The sequence below is a fragment of the Tursiops truncatus genome, chromosome 10 (assembly GCF_011762595.2).
Source record: "Tursiops truncatus isolate mTurTru1 chromosome 10, mTurTru1.mat.Y, whole genome shotgun sequence".
NCBI lineage: Eukaryota > Metazoa > Chordata > Mammalia > Artiodactyla > Delphinidae > Tursiops > Tursiops truncatus.
Window position 1 is genome coordinate 72,383,897 of NC_047043.1, and position 20,894 is coordinate 72,404,790.

At 37.6% G+C, this 20,894-nt stretch overlaps 1 protein-coding gene across 18 annotated transcripts in view; it reads right to left on the reverse strand.

Annotated features, from left to right (window-relative positions):
- Positions 1 to 20,894, reverse strand: part of CFAP20DC (CFAP20 domain containing) — a 291,535-nt gene that overhangs the window by 134,634 nt on the left and 136,007 nt on the right. For 17 of the 18 annotated variants that reach the window (XM_073811274.1, XM_073811284.1, XM_073811278.1 and 14 more), the window contains one exon: positions 16,111 to 16,248. In XM_073811274.1, coding sequence (XP_073667375.1) covers positions 16,111 to 16,248 — 138 coding nt within the window. Of the gene's footprint in view, positions 1 to 5,579; positions 5,694 to 16,110; positions 16,249 to 20,894 lie in introns of those variants that run through there. The other variant, XM_073811283.1, reaches the window with a different exon arrangement.

A 20,894-nucleotide genomic window follows, 5' to 3' on the forward strand; every position in this document is an offset into this window, starting at 1 on the left:
AGAATGCTGTAATAATCTTTTCCAGAGGGAAGAAAGTGGTGGTGGAAGCAGGGGAGGGACAAAATGAAGTGGCTTGAATGCCGGGCAGGTAACATATAAGTGACAAGCAGGCACATGTAGAACGTGGGGGAAACTGCGGCTAATTTGAGAGTGCACAGCCTAGGCAAAGTACTTTAATTACAAACTTTTTTTTTTTTTTAAGAAAAATGTCTATTCAGGTCTTCTGCCCATTTTTTAATTGTGGCATTTCTTTAACCAACAATCCTAAGACAAGGATTACCAAAAATCTGAGTTTAGAAAGAAGAAATTAGAATGTCTTGTTTTTTCCTGAAGTCAGAATCTCTCTCTCTCTTTTTTTAAGGTTCTACTTCACAGTAGATTTTGTTGCTTGATTTGAAATTTGCTTTCATAATGTACAACCCAAAGAAGAAATTCTAATAAAGATCTCACCAATGCCAACTATGGTTAGATTACTATTTCATGGTTTTGCTAGATCCTTTATCTGTTTGCGATTGAGTTAGGAGATATGGATGTCAGTCTCTCCTTATTTAAAAAGAAGTAAAAATCCAGTAAGACTGCTGCTGTGGAAAGGAGGGCACTTGGGAAAACTACCTCCTAATTTTTAAGCAAATTACTAGTTTTTTTTTTTTTAAGTAACTTAATCCAAATGACATTTATTGAATACTCCTAACAACAGCAAAATTTACATTCTTACCAAGAGCATATGGCACATTTAATGAGATAGACTCTATTCAGGACAAGTCTCAACAAATTTAAAACACATCACTTCATACAAATTATTTTCTCAAGTCACACTGGAATTAAATTATAAATCAATAACAGAAAGATCTCAAATGTTTGGGAACTAAGTAACATACTTAACTCCTAAGTAACCCATGAATCAAAGAAAAAATGAAATTAGAAGATATTTAGAACAGAATGAAATAAAAATACAATACCAGAATTTGTGGGATGTTGCTAAAGCAGCACTTATGGGGAGATTTCTAGCACTAAATGGCTATATTAGAAAAAGAAAAGTTTGAAATCATTGACCTTGATTCCCACCTTAAGGATAGAAAGAAGAGAGCAAATGAAACCCAGAACAACTGAAGAAAGGAATAATAAAGATCAATGTGAAAATAAATGAAACAATATAGAAAAACAGTAGAAAGAATCAATGAAACCAAAAGCTTGTTCTTTGGGAAGGTCAGTAAGAATGATAAACCTCTAGTTAGACTGACCAGGGAAAACAGAGCAAAGATACATATTTTTAATATCAGGAATAGTAGTGGTATCACTATAGATTCTCCAGATAATAAGGCAACATTATGAACAGCTTTATGCCAATACATCCAACTACTTAGACGAACTGGACAAATACCCTGTAGGACACAAATTACCAAAGCTTACTCAAAAAGAAATAGTTAACCTGAAAAACTCTTTATCTATTAAAGAAATTGAATTTACAGGTTATAAAAACTTTCTCACGCTGATAAATTCCACAAAACATTTAAGAAAGACACAATACCAATTTAACACAAATTCTTCCGAAAAGTTTTAAGGAGTGGGAGAAAGGGGGGAGGAAATATTTCCCAATTCATTCTATGAGGCCAGCTTCACCCTGATACTAAAAGCAGACAAAGTCATTATAAAAAAAGAGAACTATAGTCCAATAATCCCTTACGAACACAAATTGAATCAAACAATAGACTAAAAGGATATTTGCGTCAGGACCAAGCAGGGTTTTCCCCAGAAATGCAAGGTTGGTTTCACATTAAAAACTCAATCAATGTGATTCACCGTATTAACAGACTAAAAAAGAAAAAAAACCATGATGATCTCATAAATACAGAAGATGCATTTGACAAAATCCAACATCCATTCCTGATAAAAACTGTCAGCAAACTAGTGATGAAAGGGACTTGCTCACCATGATTAAGAACATCTATAAAATCTCAATAGCTAACATGATACTTAATCATTAAAGACAATACCTTTCCACTAAGATCAGGAATAAGACAGGGCTATCCTTTCTTGCCACTTCTATTAAACTTTGTACTGGAGGTCTTAGCCAGTGCAATCAGGCAAGGAAAAGAAATGAGGCATTCAGATTGGTAATGTAAAACTGTCTTTGTTCACACACAGCATAATCATCTATGTAGGAAGTCTACTGGAATGTACAAAAAGCTACTAGTAGTAATAAATAAGTTTTGCAAAGTTACAGGATACTAGATCAATTTACAAAATTTCAATGTATTTTACACACTAGCAACAAACAATTGGAAATAGAAATTTTAAAACTTACCACTTATCAGTAGTATCAAAAGATATAAAATACTTAGGGATAAATCTGAAGAAAGTTATAAAAGAACTGTACCCTGAAACTATAAAATATTGCTGAGAGAAATTAAAGAAAACCTAAAAAAAAAGAAGTTGGAAGAATCAACATTGTTCAGATGTCAATTCTCCCCAAATTGTGACCTATAAATGCAGCACAATCCCAATCAAATTCCCAACAGGGCTTTTTGGCAGAAATTCACATGTTGATTCTAATATTCATACTAAAATGCACAGAGTCCATAATAGCTAAAATAATTTTTGAAAAAGAAGGACAAATCTGGAAGGCTCACACTAGCTGAATGCAAGACTTAGAAACATATAGTAATAAAAATCATGATACTGGCATAAAAGCAAATAGATAAATGAGACAGAATAAAGAGAATAAAGAATCTGAATAAAGAGACCAGAAATATAACCACAAGTATATTGACAACTGATTTTTGACAAAGGTGCAAAGGAAATGCTGTGGAGAAAAGGACACTTTTTAGCAAAGGCTAGAACAACTAGATATCCAAATTTAAAAAAAAAAAAGGCCCCAAAACCAAAAATGTGGATTTATATCTTATACTATATACAAAAATTAATTCAGTGGATCATAGACCTAAATGTAAAACCTAAAACTGTAATTTTTTTTTTTACATGGAGGCATAAGACAAAATCTTCATAACCTTGGATTAGGCAAAAATTTCTTAAATATGTCACCAAAAGCACAATCCACAGAAGCAAATTTGATAAACTGGACTTGATCAAGTTAAAAACTTCTCTTCAAAAGATACTGTTATGAGAATAAAATGTAAGCAATAGACTGGAAAAAAATATTTGCAATTCATATATCTGAAAAAGGACCTATATCCAGAATATAGAATGAACTCTCAAAACTCAGTAATATGAAAATAAGGAATCCAGTTTAAAAATGGACAATAGAGTTGAACAGATGCTTCATCAAAGAAGATTCAGGGATGGCAAATAAGAACATAAAGATGCTCATCATTAGTAATTATCAAGGAAATGCAAATCAAAAACCACAATGAGATACCACTCATTGGTACTGGAAATAATACCCACTGGTTTGAATATAAAACATTACTACTATTTTGGAAAATAATTTGGCATTTCTTAAAAAGCTACCATATGATCCAATCATCCCCTCTTAGGCATTTACCCAAGACAAATGAAAGCTTATGCCCATTCAAAGACTTCTATACAACTGTTCACAACAGTATTATTTATCCATCAACAAGTAAATGGGTAAACAAAATATGGCACCTTCACACAATGGAGCACTATTCTGCAATAAAAAGGAATGAATTATTTCTACAAACCACATGTGCCTATCTCAAAATGAATTTTAAAATAATTATGCTGAGTGAAAGAAGCCAGAAAAAAGGGTATATATATTATATCTCATTTACAAAATTCTAGAAAATGCAAAATTCTAGAAAATGCAAACTAATCTATAATCAGTGAGGATGGGGTTGGGAGGAAGGGATTATGAAGATTATGAGGAAACCTTTGGGAATGATGAATATGCTCGCTCTCCTGATTGTGGTGGTTTCATGTCTGTGTGTGTGTGTGTGTATCTTTTTTTTTTTTAATTTTTACAAGAGATAAATAGACTGACTCCAAGCATTGTAAATGGATGACCACAACAAAAGTAACAATAAAGCAAATTACTAGTTTTGATTTGTGCTTAGTAGACCACTGCAACTTGTCATTAGTAGCTGCATGCTCAACTTCAATAACCAGATCTGATTCACTAGTTCAGTTAGAGTGGGGTCCCATTAATGGAAATAAGATCATCAGAGCCTACAGTCCTCTGCAGACTAAAAGTCATTAACTGACATGCACTGGGAATTGACAAAGTGAACAGTGCAAATGTGTGGTAACATTGACTTTTTGGAAACACAACTGTTTTATTAATTTCATTAAATGCTCTTGATCAAGTTATACAGCATTCAAAAAAATGCACTTTAAACAGAAGTTTCAAGGTTTCCTTTTTAGCTTGGGTGAACATGCCAGAAAGCATCCACAGGAAGCAGCTACTTCCCTCTGTAGCAGCATCACTGAGATCTCTTAATTCGTGCATTTATAATAAAATATCACAATTTACATGAGTACTGTTAAGTCAGTTTCAAGAACACACAGTCACTTTTCATGCAAATTCAAATCTCACCACGGGGAGTCCATATTTTAGAAAGACACAAAAACAAATATTTCAAATGAAGAAATACCTCCTGGCTTTTCCGTGATTAAAAAGTCTGTCCTTGGGCATTAGTCATTAGCTACACCTTTCACATAAAATCTCTCACAGAGAGAACAGTAATTTTTATTATAATCACTTATAGTAAGGTTCAAAGCCTACAAATGTCAAAATTAGCAATTGAAAAGTATTTGTAGAGGGACTTCCCTGGTGGTGCAGTGGTTAAGAATCCGCCTGCCAATGCAGGGGACAAGGGTTCGAGCCCTGGTCTGGGAAGATCCCACATGCCGGGGAGCAACTAAGCCTGTGCACCACAACTACTGAGCCTGCGCTCTAGAGCCTACGAGCCACAACTACGGAAGCCCGTGTGCCTAGAGCCTGTGCTCCACAACAAGAGAAGCCACCGCAATGAGAAGCCCGCACACTGCAACGAAGAGTAGCCCCTGCTCGCCGCAACTAGAGAAAGCCCACACGCGGCAACGAAGACCAAAAGCAGCCAAAAACAAACAAACAAACAACAAAAAACAGTATTTGTAGAAAGAGAACTACAGAGTTCGATCCATGTTTATGTAATCTTAGCTGCCATACATGTGCAATGAGATTTACTTCAGAGGAACAATCATAAACCCTAGGGTTATAAATGAATATAAGTATAATTGAGATTCACAGGACAGAAGAAATATACTTTTTGATGGTGATTATTAATTTTCTGTATATATGACTCAAGTTGACTATCCTTATGCTGAAAGCCCATTTACGGAATTTGCAAAATATACACTAATATCCTCTTCTATCAGGTGGGATCAAACACAGCCAATGAAAAAGTTTGTTTAATTATAATATTGAGTTAATGGTGCACTTAATATTTATTCAAATTTCTCTTTACTCTCTGGCATTATAAGTGTCCTTGAACTTTAAAAAGAAAGACTTTTAAAATATCTGGATATGGACTTGTAGTTTCATTTAAAGACACAATTCTTAAAACATTAAGCTAGAGAGACAGAAGAAAAAAAGAGCATTTACAACTGTAAAGAGTTACCTGATAGGCTCTTCAGTCATTTCTGTTATGGAAAGCTATCACAGCCTATTAGATACAGACAGAGTGTTTGGTTACTGAAAACACTCTTACTCATTGTATTCTGTGGAGAATCTTCCATTAAGATTGAACTGTGACCTGAGGTATTTACAGTGGCTGTCTGGGTAGTGCAAACTTTTTCATCCTTTTATATACAGGTATTTTCCAAAGGTTCTGTAAAGAACATAGATTGTATATATTCTAAATATACAAATTCTCCAGACGCGTCCCCTGCATCGGCAGGCGGACTCTCACAAATTCTTGCCTAAAATTGGCAACTGTGGAAGGTGATGGGGATATGGGGGGGGGGTTCATTATGTATTCTCTCTACTTTTCTGTAAGTTTGGAAATTTCATAATACAGGGTTTAAAAATGTAGTGCCTATTTACACTCTTCCAGGGTTTATACTGTAAAAGTTATAAAATGGTCCCAATTCTCTAGGAATATACAATTTAGGACATATGATGCTGATGAGGATTTACATATAGAAAATACACCAACAATAAATGAATACTGGATAAACAGAGTAAAAGTGAGTCTGTTTTTGCCACTCATTCATCTCATCATGGTTATCTCCTTTCTCCTCTTTCTACTTTGACCTCTCTCAAACTTTGACCACTCTCTCTTCCCCATCTGTTATCTGAGAACCAATAAGCCCTGCCAGTTTCCCCACTGTGGTTTCTCTAAGGGTCATCACTTTCCATTTTCATAACCACTAGTCATTTTATGCCTAGATGGCTGCAAAGACATCTTAGTTGTAATTCTTAATCTCTGGTCTCACTTGACTTAAAAATTCATCTTGAAGCCTGATGTCAAGTTCAACTTCCGAATAAAGAAGTTATCATTTGCCTATTTTAGGGATATAAGACTCACTCTTCTCATAGTCTTTCAACACAGCCCTCCTGCTCAGAGGCCATTCCTGTTATTGATCCCTCAGGAAACTCATCCATGCATTTTGCTGTCTCCTTGTCTTTGCTCAGTCTTCTGCACCATCTTACACTTCCATAAATCTTTATTTATTATAAATACTTACATGAGTATCTATTGAATAGCTTCAAGATCTACTTCTTCCTCCATAACTGTCCTATTTGACCGTCCTCTGAATTACTTCAGTGTGTATGAGTGTCATCTGACCCACAAAACCTTTGTGGGGATAAGTGATCTAGTCTCTCATTAAGGGTTTTCAACCATGGCTGCATGTCAGAATTGCTGGAGAAGTTAACAAAAAATCCAGCCTAGGACAATTAAATCAGAATCTCTGGGGGTGAAGTATAGACATTAGAAAAAAAGATGTTTTTTATACCAGTTATTTTTATTTTTTTAACATCTTTATTGGAGTATAATTGCTTTACAATGGTGTGTTAGTTTCTGCTTTATAATAAAGTGAATCAGTTATACATATACATATATCCCCATATCTCTTCCCTCTTGCGTCTCCCTCCCACCCTCCCTATCCCCCCCTCTAGGTGGTCACAAGGCACTGAGCTGATCTCCCTGTGCTATGAGGCTGCTTCCCACCAGCTATCTATTTTAAATTTGGTAGTGTATATATGTCCATGCCACTCTCTCACTTTGTTCCAGCTTACCCTTCTGCCTCCCCATATCCTGAAGTCCATTCTCTAGTAGGTCTGCGTCTTTATTCCCATCCTGCCCCTAGGTTCTTCATTACCATTTTTTTTCCTCTTTGATTCCACTTATATGTGTTAGCATATGGTATTAGTTTTTCTCTTTCTGACTTACTTCACTCTGTATGACAGACTCTAGTTCCATCCACCTCACTACAAATAACTCAATTTTGTTTCTTTTTATGGCTGAGTAATATTCCATTGTATATATGTGCCACATCTTCTTTATCCATTCATCTGTTGATAGACACTTAGGTTGCTTCCATGTCCTGGCTATTGTAAACAGAGCTGCAATGAACATTGTGGTACACGACTCTCTTTGAATTATGGTTTTCTCAGGGTATATGCTCAGTAGTGGGATTGCTGGGTTGTAAGGTAGTTCTATTTTTAGTTTTTTAAGGAACCTCCACACTGCACTCCATAGTGGCTGCATCAATTTACATTCCCATCAACAGTGCAAGAGGTTTCCCTTTTCTCCAGTATTTACTGTTTCTGTGTGTATGTATATATATATATATATATATATATATATATATATATATATATATATAAATTTTTTTTTTTTTTGCAGTACGTGGGCCTCTCATTGTTGTGGCCTCTCCCATCGTGGAGAACAGGCTCCAGACGCCCAGGGTCCGGACGCAAAGGCTCAGCGGCCATGGCTAACGGGCCCAGCCGCTCCGTGTCATGTAGGATCTTCCCGGACAGGGGCACGAACCCGCGTCCCCTGCATCGGCAGGCGGACTCTCAACCACTGTGCCACCAGGGAAGCCCTGTTTGTATATTTTTTGATGATGGTCATTCTGACCGGTGTGAGATGATATCTCATTGTAGTTTTGATTTGTATTTCTGAAATGATTAATGATGTTGAGCATTCTTTCATGTGTTTGTTGGCAATCTGTATATCTTCTTTGGAGAAATGTCTGTTTAGGCCTTCTGCCCATTTTTGGATTGGGTTGTTTGTTTTTTTGATATTGAGCTGCATGCTTGTAAATTTTGGAGATTAATCCTTTGTCAGTTGCTTCATTTGCAAATATTTTCTCCCATTCTGAGGGTTGTCTTTTTGTCTTGTTTATGGTTTCCTTTGCTGTGAAAAGCTTTTAAGTTTCATTAGGTCCCATTTATTTATTTTTGTTTTTACTTCCATTTCTCTGGGAGGTGGGTCAGAAAGGATCTTGCTGTGATTTATGTCATGGAGTGTCCTGCCTATGTTTTCCTCTAAGAGTTTAATAGTGCCTGGCCTTACATTTAGGTTTTTTTTTTTTTTTTTAAGCTGTACGCGGGCCTCTCACTGTTGTGGCCTATCCTGCCGCAGAGCACAGGCTCCCGATGTGCAGGCTCAGCGGCCATGGCTCATGGGTCCAGCCGCTCTGCGGCATGTGGGATCTTCCCGGACCAGGGCACGAACCCGTGTCCCCTGCATTGGCAGGCGGACTCTCAACCACTGCGCCACCAGGGAAGCCCACATTTAGGACTTTAATCCAGTTTGAGTTTATTTTTGTGTATGGTGTTAGGGAGTGCTCTAATTTCATTCTTTTACATGTAGCTGTCCAGTTTTCCTAGCACCATTTATTGAAGAGGCTGTCTTTTCTCCACTGTATATTCTTGCCTCCTTTACCAAAGATAAGGTGACCATATGTGCGTGGGTTTATCTCTGGGCTTTCTATCCTGTTCCATTGATCTATATTTCTGTTTTTGTGCGAGTAGCATACCGTCTTGATTACTGTAGCTTTGTAGTATAGTCTGACATCATAGAGCCTGATTCCTCTAGCTCCATTTTTCTTTCTCAAGATTGCTTTGGCTATTCAGGGTATTTTGTGTTTGCATACAAATTGTGAGATTTTTTGTTCTAGTTCTGTGAAAAATGCCAGTGGTAGTTTGATAGGGATTGCATTGAACCTGTAGATTGCTTCGGGTAATATAGTCATTTTCACAATGTTGATTCTTCCAATTCAAGAACATGGCATATCTCTCCATCTACTTGTATAATCTTTAATTTCTTTCATCAGTGTCTGATAATTTTCTGCATACAGGTCCTTTGTCTCCTGAGGTAGGTTTATTCCTAGATATTTTATTCTTTTGGTTGCAAAGGTAAATGGGAGTGTTTTCTTAATTTCATTTTCAGATTTTTCATCATTAGTGTATAGGAATGCAAGAGATTTCTGTGCATTAATTTTGTATCCTGCTACATTACCAAATTCATTGATTAGCTCTAGAAGTTTTCTGGTAGCATCTTTAGGATTTTCTATGTATAGCATCAAGTCACCTGCAAACAGTGACAGTTTTACTTGTTCTTTTCCGATTTGGATTCCTTTTATTTCTTTTTCTTCTCTGATCACTGTGGCTAAAACTTCCAAAACTATGTTGAATAATAGTGGTGAGAGTGGGCAACCTTGTCTTATTCCTGATCTTAGTGTAAATGGTTTCAGTTTTTCACCACTGAGGACGAGATGTTGGCTGTGGGTTTGTCATATATGGCCTTTATTATGTTGAGGTAAGTTCCCTCTATGCCTACTTTCTGCAGGGTTTTTATCATAAATGGTGTTGAATTTTGTCGAAAGCTTTTTCTGCATCTACTGGGATGATCATATGGTTTTTCTCCTTCAATTTGTTAATATGGTGTATCACATTGATTCATTTGCATATATTGAAGAATCCTTGCATTCCTGGGATAAACTCCACTTGATCATGGTGTATGATCCTTTTAATGTGCTGTTGGATTCTGTTTGTGAGTATTTTGTTGAAGATTTTTGCATCTATGTTCATCAGTGATACTGGCCGTAGTTTTCTTTGTTTCCGACATCTTTGTGTGGTTTTGGTATCAGGGTGATGGTGGCCTCATTGAATTAGTTTGGGAGTGTTCCTCCCTCTGCTATATTTTGGAAGAGTTTGAGAAGGATGGGTGTTAGCTCTTCTCTAAATGTTTGATAGAATTCGCCTGTGAAGCCATCTGGTCCTGGGCTTTTCTTTGTTGGAAGATTTTTAATCATAGTTTCAATTTCAGTGCTTGTGATTGGTCTGTTCATATTTTCTGTTTCTTCCTGGTTTAGTCTTGGAAGGTTGTGCACTTCTAAGAATTTGTCCATTTCTTCCAGGTTGTCCACTTTATTGGCATAGAGTTGCTTGTAGTAATCTCTCATGATCCTTTGTATTTATGCAGTGTCAGTTGTTACTTCTCCTTTTTCATTTCTAATTCTATTGATTTAAGTCTTCTTCCTTTTCTTCTTGATGAGTCTGGCTAATGGTTTCTCAATTTTGTTTATCTTCTCAAAGAACCAGCTTTTAGTTTTATTGATCTTTGCTGTCATTTCCTTCAGTTCTTTTTCATTTATTTCTGATCTGATCTTTATGATTTCTTACCTTCTAATAACTCGGGGTTTTTTTTTTGTTCTTCTTTCTTAATTGTTTTAGGTGTAAGGTTAGGTTGTTTATTTGAGATGTTTCTTGTTTCTTAAGGTAGGACTGTAGTGCTATAAACTTCCCTCTTAGAACTGTTTTTCTGTATCCCATAGGTTTTGGGTTGTCATGTTTTCACTGTCATTTGTTTCTAGGTATTTTTTGATTTCCTCTTTGATTTCTTCAGTGATCTCTTGGTCATTAAGTAGTGTATTGTTTAGCCTCCATGTGTTTGTGTTTTTTTTAGTCTTTTTCCTGTAATTGATATCTAGTCTCATAGCATAGTGCTCGGAGGAGATACTTGGTAGGATTTCAATTTTCTTAAATTTACCAAGGCTTGATTTGTGACCCAAGATAAGATCTATCCTGGGGAATGTTCCATGAACACTTGAGAAGAATGTGTATTCTGTTGTTTTGGGATGGAATGTCCTTTAAATATCAATTAAGTCCATCTTGTTTAATGTGTCATTTAAAGCTTGTGTTTCCTTATTTATTTTCATTTTGCATGATATGTCCATTGGTGAAAGTGCGGTGTTAAAGTCCCCTACTATGATTATGTTACTGTTGATTTCCCCTTTCATGGCTGTTTAGCATTTGCCTTACATATTGAGGTGCTCCTATGTTGGATGCATAAATATTTACAATTGTTATATCTTCTTCTTGGATTGATCCCTTGATCATTATGTAGTGTCCGCCTTTGTTTCTTGTAATAGTCTTTGTTTTAAAGTCTTATTTTGTCTGATATGAGAATTGCTACTCCAGCTTTCTTTGACTTCCATTTACGTGGAATATCTTTTTCCATCCCCTCACTTTCAGTCTGTATGTGTCCCAAGGTCTGAAGTGGGTCTCTGGTAGACAGCATATATATGGGTCTTGTTTTTGTTTCCATTCAGCCAGTCTATGTCTTTTGGTTGGAGTATTTAATCCATTTACATTTAAGGTAGTTATCGATATGTATGTTCCTATTACCATTTTCTTAATTGTTTGGTGTTTGTTATTGTAGGTCTTTTCCTTGTCTTGTGTTTCCTGCCTTGGGAAGTTCCTTTAGCATTTGTTGTAAAGCTGGTTTGGTGGTGCTGAATTCTCTTAGCTTTTGCTTGTCTGTAAAGGTTTTAATTTCTCCACCAAGTCTGAATGATATCCTTGCTGGGTAGAGAAATCTTGGTTGTAGGTTTTTGCCCTTCATCACTTTAAATATGTCCTGCCACTCCCTTCTGGCGTGGAGAGTTCCTGCTGCAAGATCAGCTGTTAACCTTGTGGGGATTCTCTTGTATGTTATTTGTTGTTTTTCCCTTGCTGCTTTTAATATTTTTTTTTTGTATTTAATTTTTGATAGTTTAATGTGTGTCTTGGTGTATTTCCCCTTGGATTTATCCTGTATGGGAGTCTCTCTGCTTCCTGGACTTGACTATTTGTTTTCCCATATTACGGAAGTTTTCAACTATAATCTCTTCAAATATTTTCTAGTCCCTTTCTTTTTCTCTTCTTCTTCTGGGACCCCTATAATGCTAATGTTGGTACATTTAATGTTGTCCCAGAGGTCTCTGAGACTGTCCTTAATTCTTTACATTTTTTTTCTTTATTCTTCTCTGCAGTAGTTATTTCCACTATTTTGTCTTCTAGGTCACTTATCCGTTCTTCTGCCTCAGTTATTCTGCTATTGATCCCTTCTAGATAATTTTAAATTTCATTTATTGTGTTGTTCGTCACTGTTTGTTTGCTCTTTAGTTCTTCTAGGTCCTTGTTAAACGTTTCTTGTATTTTCTCCACTCTATTTCCAAGACTTTGGATCATCTTTACTCTCAGTACTCTGAATTCTTTTTCATGTAGACTTTTATTTCCTCTTTATTTGTTAGGTCTGGTGGGCTTTTACCTCGCTCCTTCATCTGCTGTGTGTTTGTCTTCTCATTTAACTTACTGTGTTTAGGGTCTCCTTTTCGCAGGCTGCAGGTTTGTAGTTGCCGTTGTTTTTGGTGTCTGTTCCAAGTGGTAAGGTTGGTTCAGTGGGTTGTATAGGCTTCCTGGTGGAGGGGACCAGTGCCTGGATCTTGTCTTTATAGTGGGCAGGTCCACGTCTGGTGGTTTGTTTTGGGGTGTCTGTGGCCTTATTATGATTTTAGGAAGCCTCTCTGCTAATGGGTGGGGTTGTGTTCCTGTCTTGCTAGTTGTTTGGCATAGGGTGTCCAGCACTGTAACTTGCTGGTCATTGAGTGGAGCTGGGTCTTGGCGTTGAGATGGAGATCTCTGGGAGATTTTTGCTGTTTTATATTACGTGGAGCTGGGAGATCTCTTGTGGACCAGTGCCCTGAACTTGGGTCACCCACCTCAGAGGCACAGCCCTGACACCTAGCTGGAGAACCAAGAGCCTGTCATCCACACGTCTTAGAATAAAAGGGAGAAAAGAAAGAAAGAAAGAAAGAAGAAGATAAAATAAAATACAATAACATTATTAAATTAAAAAATTATTATAAAAATTTTTAAAAAGTAATAAAAGGAAAGAAGAGAGCAACCAAACCAAAAACAAATCCACCAATGATAATAAGCGCTAAAAACTATAGTAAAAAAAAGAAAAAGAAAAATAATCCAGACAGACAGAACCCTAGGACAAATGGTAAAAGCAAAGCTATAGAGACAAAATCACACATGGAAGCATACACATACACATTCACAAAAAGACAAAAAGGGAAAAAAAAAAATATCGTTGCTCCCAAAGTCCACCTCCTCAATTTGGGATGATTCGTTGTGTATTCAGGTATTCCACAGATGCAGGGTACATCAAGTTGATTACGGAGATTTAATCCGCTGCTCCTGAGGCTGCTGGGAGGGATTTCCCTTTCTCTTCTTTATTCGCACAGCTCCCGGGGTTCTGCTTTGGATTTGGACCCGCCTCTGTGTGTAGGAAGCCGGAGGGCGTCTGTTCTTCGCTCAGACAGGATGCGATTAAAGGAGCAGCTGCTTCGGGGGCTCTGGCTCACCCAGGCCAGGGAGGGAGGGGTATGGAGTTCGTGGTGAGCCTGCTGCGGCAGAGGCCGGCGTCACGTTGCACCAGCCTGATGCACACCGTGCGTTCTCGCGGGGAAGTTGTCCGTGGATCCTGGGATGCTGGCAGTGGTGGGCTGCACAGCCTCCCTGGAAGGGGTGTGTGGATAGTGACCTGTGCTCGCACACAGGCTTCTTGGTGGTGGCAGCAGCAGCCTTAGCATCTCATGCCCGTCTCTGGGGTCCGTGCTGTTAGCTGCGACTCGCACCCGTCTCTGGAACTCATTTAAGCAGCACTCTGAATCCCCTCTCCTCGCGCACCAGGAAACAAAGAGGGAAGAAAATATCTCTTGCCTCTTCGGCAGGTCCAGACTCTTCCCTGGACTCCCTCCCAGCTAGCCATGGTGCACTAACCCCCTGCATGCTGTGTTCACGCAGCCAACCCCAGTCCTCTCCCTGGGCTCCGACCGAAGCCCGAGCCTCAGCTCCCAGCCCCACCCACCCTTGTGGGTAAGCAGACAAGCCTCTCGGGCTCGTGAGTGCCAGTCGGCACCGATCCTCTGTGCGGGAATCTGTCCGCTTTGCCCTCCGCACCCCTGTTGCTGTGCTCTCCTCCGCGGCTCTGAAGCTTCCTCCTCCGCCACCCGCAGTCTCCGCCCACGAAGGGGCTTCCTAGTGTGTGGAAACCTTTCCTCCTTCACAGCTCCCTCCCACTGGTGCAGGTCCCATCCCTATTCTTTTGTCTCTGTTTTTTTCTGTTTTCTTTTGCCCTACCCAGGTACATGGGGAGTTTCTTGCCTTTTGGGAGGTCTGAGGTCTTCTGCCAGCATTCAGTAGGTGTTCTGTAGAAGTTGTTCCACATGTAGATGTATTTCTGATGTATTTGTGGGGAGGAAGGTGATCTCCACGTCTGACTCTTCTGCCATCTTCTCTCCTTCTTTTCTATATCAGTTATTTTCTAAATGTCCCAAGTGATTCTAACATATAGGAAGTTGAGAACCACTCACCTGAATAACAGGTTTCTTGATTTGTAAGTACTATTCATTCATTTGGTCAATAGCTATGGGTGTCTATTATAAAGGTAGAAAACTGGCAGCCCTGGCATATTTTGTCTTTGGCCCACAGAGTGTTTTCAAAAAATTTTAGAGTTTAGACAATACTTTTAAAATTGGGAGAGTTATCATAAACATTGGGATACTGAGGTCCTCTTGAAAAGAATGAAAGATCTGGCAAGGCTGGGCCTATGTTCTTGCAAGACAAAACTTGGCTAGAACTGAACTGCAGGTGCCCCTTCTAGACGGAAAAGGAGAATCCACTTTGCTGTAGTTCTCACCACTCCCTACAGCTCTCTCACAGAGGCTGAGCGTCAACTGCCATGTATTGTATCATTTGCACAGCTGTTAGTATTACTGTTTCAATACTAGAAAACAACTTCTTTGAAGCAACTATCTCATGCCTCTCCCCTAACCGCCCCCCTCCACTCCCAACAGGGCTCACTGTTGAATTAGAAAATGTTTCTCTGGGTCAAAGATCCAGGCATCCAGCCCACTCTACTCATTTATGTTTTCTGACTGGCTTCTGTGGTAATATGAGTTTGCAGTCCCTGGCCTAATATATGGCAAGCACTGTGTTAGATGCTAGGGATATAGAAGAATGAGGTTCAGTGCCATTTTGGAGGAAGTCACGCTTAATTAGGGAATGCAGACATATTAAAAAGTACTGCAAGAAAAAAAAAAGAAAGAAAAAACAAAAAATGCCATCAAAAGAGGAGAACGATGCTTGTTAGAATAGAAGACGTAGCATTTGAGTTGGATCTAGAAAGATGAATTGGGAGTTTTTTCCAGGCAGAAAGGCAAAGAAGCCATTTTAGGCCAACAAAACAGCAATCCCAAAATACAAACATATGAAAGCCCAGCGTGGTCAGAAATTAACACATGGGAAATGAGAGAAAGGGTCTGGAGATGAAACTGTGGAGTAAGTTTGGAATAGAGGAGGTTGGCTTTGTGTAAGTTCCCAAGGGTTTTTTCATTCTGTCTTTAAGATAATGGGAAAGGTATTAAAAGTCTTTAATCAAAGAGTGACATGATCACATTTCTATTTCTATTATCAGAAAGAGAAATCTGAGAGCAATGTGAAGATTAACTGGGAGGGTGAGATGAGTAACAGTGGGGAACCTGAACAATGAAAGTAGCAATAGGATCAGATTTGAGAGACATTTGGGAGGTATAACTGGCAGGGCGTGGAAGCATACAGGAAATAGAGAGGAACAAGCCAGGATGTTTCACTTATCGTGTAAAAATCGAGAAGATATTTTAGTTGCTAGAAGAGAAATTTAAAATAATGACTCATCACTGACTTGAGTTGATGTTAAAGTGACTTAATATTTAACCTCAAGCTATAAAGCATCGTCACAAGGCTGTTCCACCCCCCCACCCCTAACCCCTTTTTGGTCTTACAAATAAACATGCTTATAATTTAGATACTTGAGTACATACCTGATTCTGCTGAACTTAGAGGATGACCTCCAAATTTTATTTCAGTCTGGCGGAGTTTAGTCATGTTTAGCAGCTGTGTGACTTGTGGAACATCTGTCGTTAGTTGGCAGCTTCGTGGAATGATGTCTGTAGGTTCATCTGTTTGAAAGGGAACACCATATCCAGTTGAAAATAAAGACTACCATTCATTCCCCAAATGTAAGCCATTTCTGTGAAATGGACATATCTCATAAATGAAATCAATTAAATTTAAACATTTTAGAGTATAACTTCAGATGAGTTACTCAACCTTACAGGCTTGGTTTTCTCATCTGTAAAATGAGCATGATAATTTTAATGTTCACTTGCTAGGACTATAGAAAGGATTAAATGAGGTAGAGTACTTAACATATGGAACAGGTTCAGAGACTTCTGCAATAAATGAGAGCACTGACTGGAAAATTTTATATTTGTTTTTTAATACTAGAGTGGTACTTGAATGAAGAACTAGCTAGGTATGCTCCAAGAAAGGTTTCTGGGAGTACAGTGGTTCATTTATACAAGGTCAATAAGTACAATGACATTACTGAACAAGCACCTAGAGCCATTATATGAGTCAATTTTTAAACTTTTTATTTTGAAATAATTTTAGACTTACAGAAAAGTTACAAAAGTAGTACACAGTTCCAATATACCCTTTACCCAGCTTCCCCTAATGTTAACATCCTACCTTCAAATACTTTCAAAGAAAAAAATAGTTTAATTAAAATAGTATTTTCATTATTATAGTTAGTATTTCCAATGAGATTTAATATTGTTCATATATGTTTATATGGATATTTGTTTTCATTATAGTAAATTTTCTGTTCATGTTCTTAACCCATTTTACTTTTATAGCATTTAAAAAAGTTATTTATATGATCTATTTTGTGGCAAAGATATTAAGCTTTGTCATATGTAGCAAGTAGGAATTAAGTTGCTATTAGCATTCCAAAAAGCAATTTTACTGTGTACATCAAAAGCCTTAAAAATGTCCAAGGCATTTTACTCAGTAATTTCACTTTATGAATCTATTCTAAAGTAAACAAATCAGAAACTCAGATGAAGATCTATGTAAATAAGTGTTTATAATTTCTGAAAAATGAAGTAACTGGAATTTTCAGTAAAGAGTCACAGAAAATTGTATTTATGAAGATAGCTTGATGATATGGGAAAGGCTCAAGACAGGAAGTTAAATGAAAGTAACGTATCCAAAACTCTATCTCAACTTAACGATTTTAGAAAATCGTTAAATAAAATGTATGAATGGCAAAAGGACTAGAAGGAAATACACCAAAATGTAAAATAACTTTTCACGATTAGCTTAAGCATAGTTTTTATTTTCTTCTTCAGAATAATTTGTGTTTAATTTTTATTAGGAAAGAGTTTCTATTTTTAGAATCTAGTGGAAAAATCTGGTGTGTGTATACGTGAATGTGAGTAGTAAGAAAAATTCAAGCAAATTCATCCCTCAAAAACATCCTTAGGTATGTATAAACTCTAACCATGTATATAAAGGCAAATGATGTTAGGGTTTTGTACATCCAAGCCATGGCAATTCCCTAATTAAATCTTAATGTCCTAATCTTGAAAAGGAAAATGAATCATTTAGCTAAAAACTTAAAAGCTCATCAGCAGTGTCATGGTTTCTAAATATCCTAATGCTCCAGTAACTACAAATGCCACTGGGTTTACAAATCTTAGTTTTCAGGTATTCTTTGTCCATTCATTTCTTATTTGTCATCAACATTTAGTAAAGTAATTGAGTAAATGAATTCTCAAAATAGAAAACTTTTGGAAAATAAGTAGACTAACTCCAGATGTATATCTGACATGTCATTTCAGACTTCTCTGAGGTAGAAAAAGATAATTTCCACATCAATGCAAATATTGATAAACTAAGATTTTATATTAATAGAGGGGAGAATTCTGTAGGCTAATAAGATTCTGAATCCTATGAAGAGAAAACATGGAAACTTTAGCTCATAGGGCTTGTGTGGATGTATAATGCCACACAAAGTTTGAACTGTATCCAAAAGAAAAGCTGAGTTTCCAACTAACAAGGGACAGACAGCAAATTCTGGTAACCAAAACTCCATAAGCTTTTATGAAAGATAGAACAAGGCAGAGACTATTACAAAACTCTAATCTGAATCCTACAGGAATGTGGTTGACATGCAAATCAGATTTCACATTAAAAGGCTCAAATCCCCTCTGCATCATTTTTCCTTTCTCTGTATCTACTCTCTCTTTGCTCTCAGAACGTCTCACTATTTATTGGATTATTCATTGAGGGAAACTGTGGGCAGTATAAAACCTTCAATAAAAGAAGAAATCCAAGAAAAAAAAGTACTGATTATTTTAAAATAGAGCCTAATCATTCAGCAACTACTGTCAAACTTTGAGACTTTGTAGAGAAAGTCTCATTTGTGAGAAAGAGGAAAGGGGCCTTAGTTTCATTTTTGCGATGCCAAACTATGAAGGAGCTTTAAACCTGGTAGTTGGATGTTCTGATAGACATAAATAGAACTTAATTCATCTCCCCACTAAACAACCCCCTTCTCCAGGCCCAATTACTAGGTTATGTTATTTTATTTTTTAAGCATTTACAACTTAATTTAAAAATAAGGATTAATTCTGAAAACAGCATAGATCCTAAATAAAAATTAAATCGTGCTGAACTGTGAGTATTAGAGGGCATGGTCTGCCTGTATCATTCATTTACTCATTTTATCATTCAGTAAATACTTATTGAGCCTCTACTATGTGCCAGGCCCTCATCTTCATCTAGTGGCTGGGAATGCAGTGGTGAGCCAGAGTGACTCTGTGCCGGCCTTACTGAAGCTTATACCTAGCAGAGAATATGAAACAAGTTATACCACAAATATTTAAATTATAATTGTGTTAAGTGCTCTGAAAGAAAAGTTCAAGACGTTATAAAAGAAGCAATGGGGGAATCCAACATCACAGCGTGTTAGGGAAAGAGACATTTAAGCCGAGTCATAAAGGATAAGTAGTTATTCAGGTAGAGGAAAGAGCTTTTGAAGACTCTGAAGGCAGAAAGACTTTGGAGCATTCTAGGAAGTGGAAGAAAGATAGTTCTGCCAAACAGAATAGTGAGAGAATCCCAATGATATCTTTACTACAACACCTGGTTCAAAGGGGTTGCTTAATAAATGGTCATGAACAAAAGCCCCTTTTAAACAGCCAACCTAGACTAAATGCAGCTGTCCAGTCTTCCATTTCTCTTCTCTGGTTGTTCTTTGTTCAGCTATATCCTGAAAAGTACTGCATGCACATTTTATTTGGATAGCACATCTTTCTCCCCAGAGGGCAAGTAACAAATCAAGCTGGCAATCAGATATTAAGGGACCAAGGCCTGTCTGCCTTGTTCTTTCAGACAAGTTCTATCTTCCGGAAGGAACTGTGTATGGAACGGTGCAGACTGCTTGATTAACATCTGAAAAATGATACAATCGAATTTAAACTGCTTTTGCTAACACATCTGAAAGAACATAATGTTGGCTGGAATGGTTAGTTCAGAATGGCAATAGTATATGAAGGAGAAAGCTATGAGAAAGCTGACAGATTTGCTCATGTAGCATCCAAACACAACCAGATGGTAGTTTCTGTTGATGTCTTTGCTCCCAGTATGAGATAGTGTATTATTGCAATGTTTGAGTAACTTTTTAACCCTGTTCTCCTTTCTTTAGCCATAAAGTCATAATAAAATGAACCATTCTATAGGTGTTTAATACCCCGATGAAGATCTTAACTAGCTTTAAAAATTAAGTCATCAATTTAAATACATATATACAGCACTTTATGCATTAAAAACCACCATCCCGGGCCTCCCTGGTGGCACAGTGGTTGAGAGTCTGCCTGCCGATGCAGGGGACATGGGTTCGTGCCCCAGTCTGGGAAGATCCCACATGCCGTGGAGCGGCTAGGCCCCTGAGCCATGGCTGCTGAGCCTGCGTGTCTGGAGCCTGTGCTCCGCAACGGGAGAGGCCACAACAGTGAGAGGCCCACATACCAGAAAAAAACCAAAAAAACCAAAAAACCCACCATCCCCATTTTACTGGGGGGAAATGCCTTATAAAATAGTGAGATTTATAGACCTATTTCCACTTAAGGCTACTCATAATTCATTGCAGTTTAAGTAAGTACCAATTTTGTATAGTTCACTGATTCTGGACTCAACTATATTCATCTTACCTATCTGCAGTGCCTGGCACAGTGCCTTACTTATATCAAATCTCCCCTCTCTGAAACACCAGTGAGAGCCAAGCAGAAAACATAAAAGTTTCTAACTGCCAGGATATTTGTTTTTGTTTGGGCTGCTATAACAGAATACTGCAGACTGAGTGGCTTATAAATAATAAATTTATTTCTTATAGTTCTAGGGGCTGAGAAGCCCAAGATCAAGGCACCAGCAGGTCTGATGTCTGATGAGGGTCCTATTCCTGGTTCTTAGATGGCTTCCTGCTAAAACCTCACATGGTGGAAAGGGAGAGGGAGCTTTCTGGGATCTCTTTTATTAGGGCACATATAAATTCTAGGGGGACACATTTAATCTATAACAATTTTGGTACAAAGTTGGTTCATTTTTTGCTTGTTCATTCATTCACTTACCATACAACTATCAGATTTTCTCTGGGCCTGACATGGATTTAAATCCCTGCTTTATGGAGTTTACTGTATAAATGTGGAAAGATTTTTAAGAAGCAGTATATGATTGTGGTTAAAAGCACAGATTCTGGAGC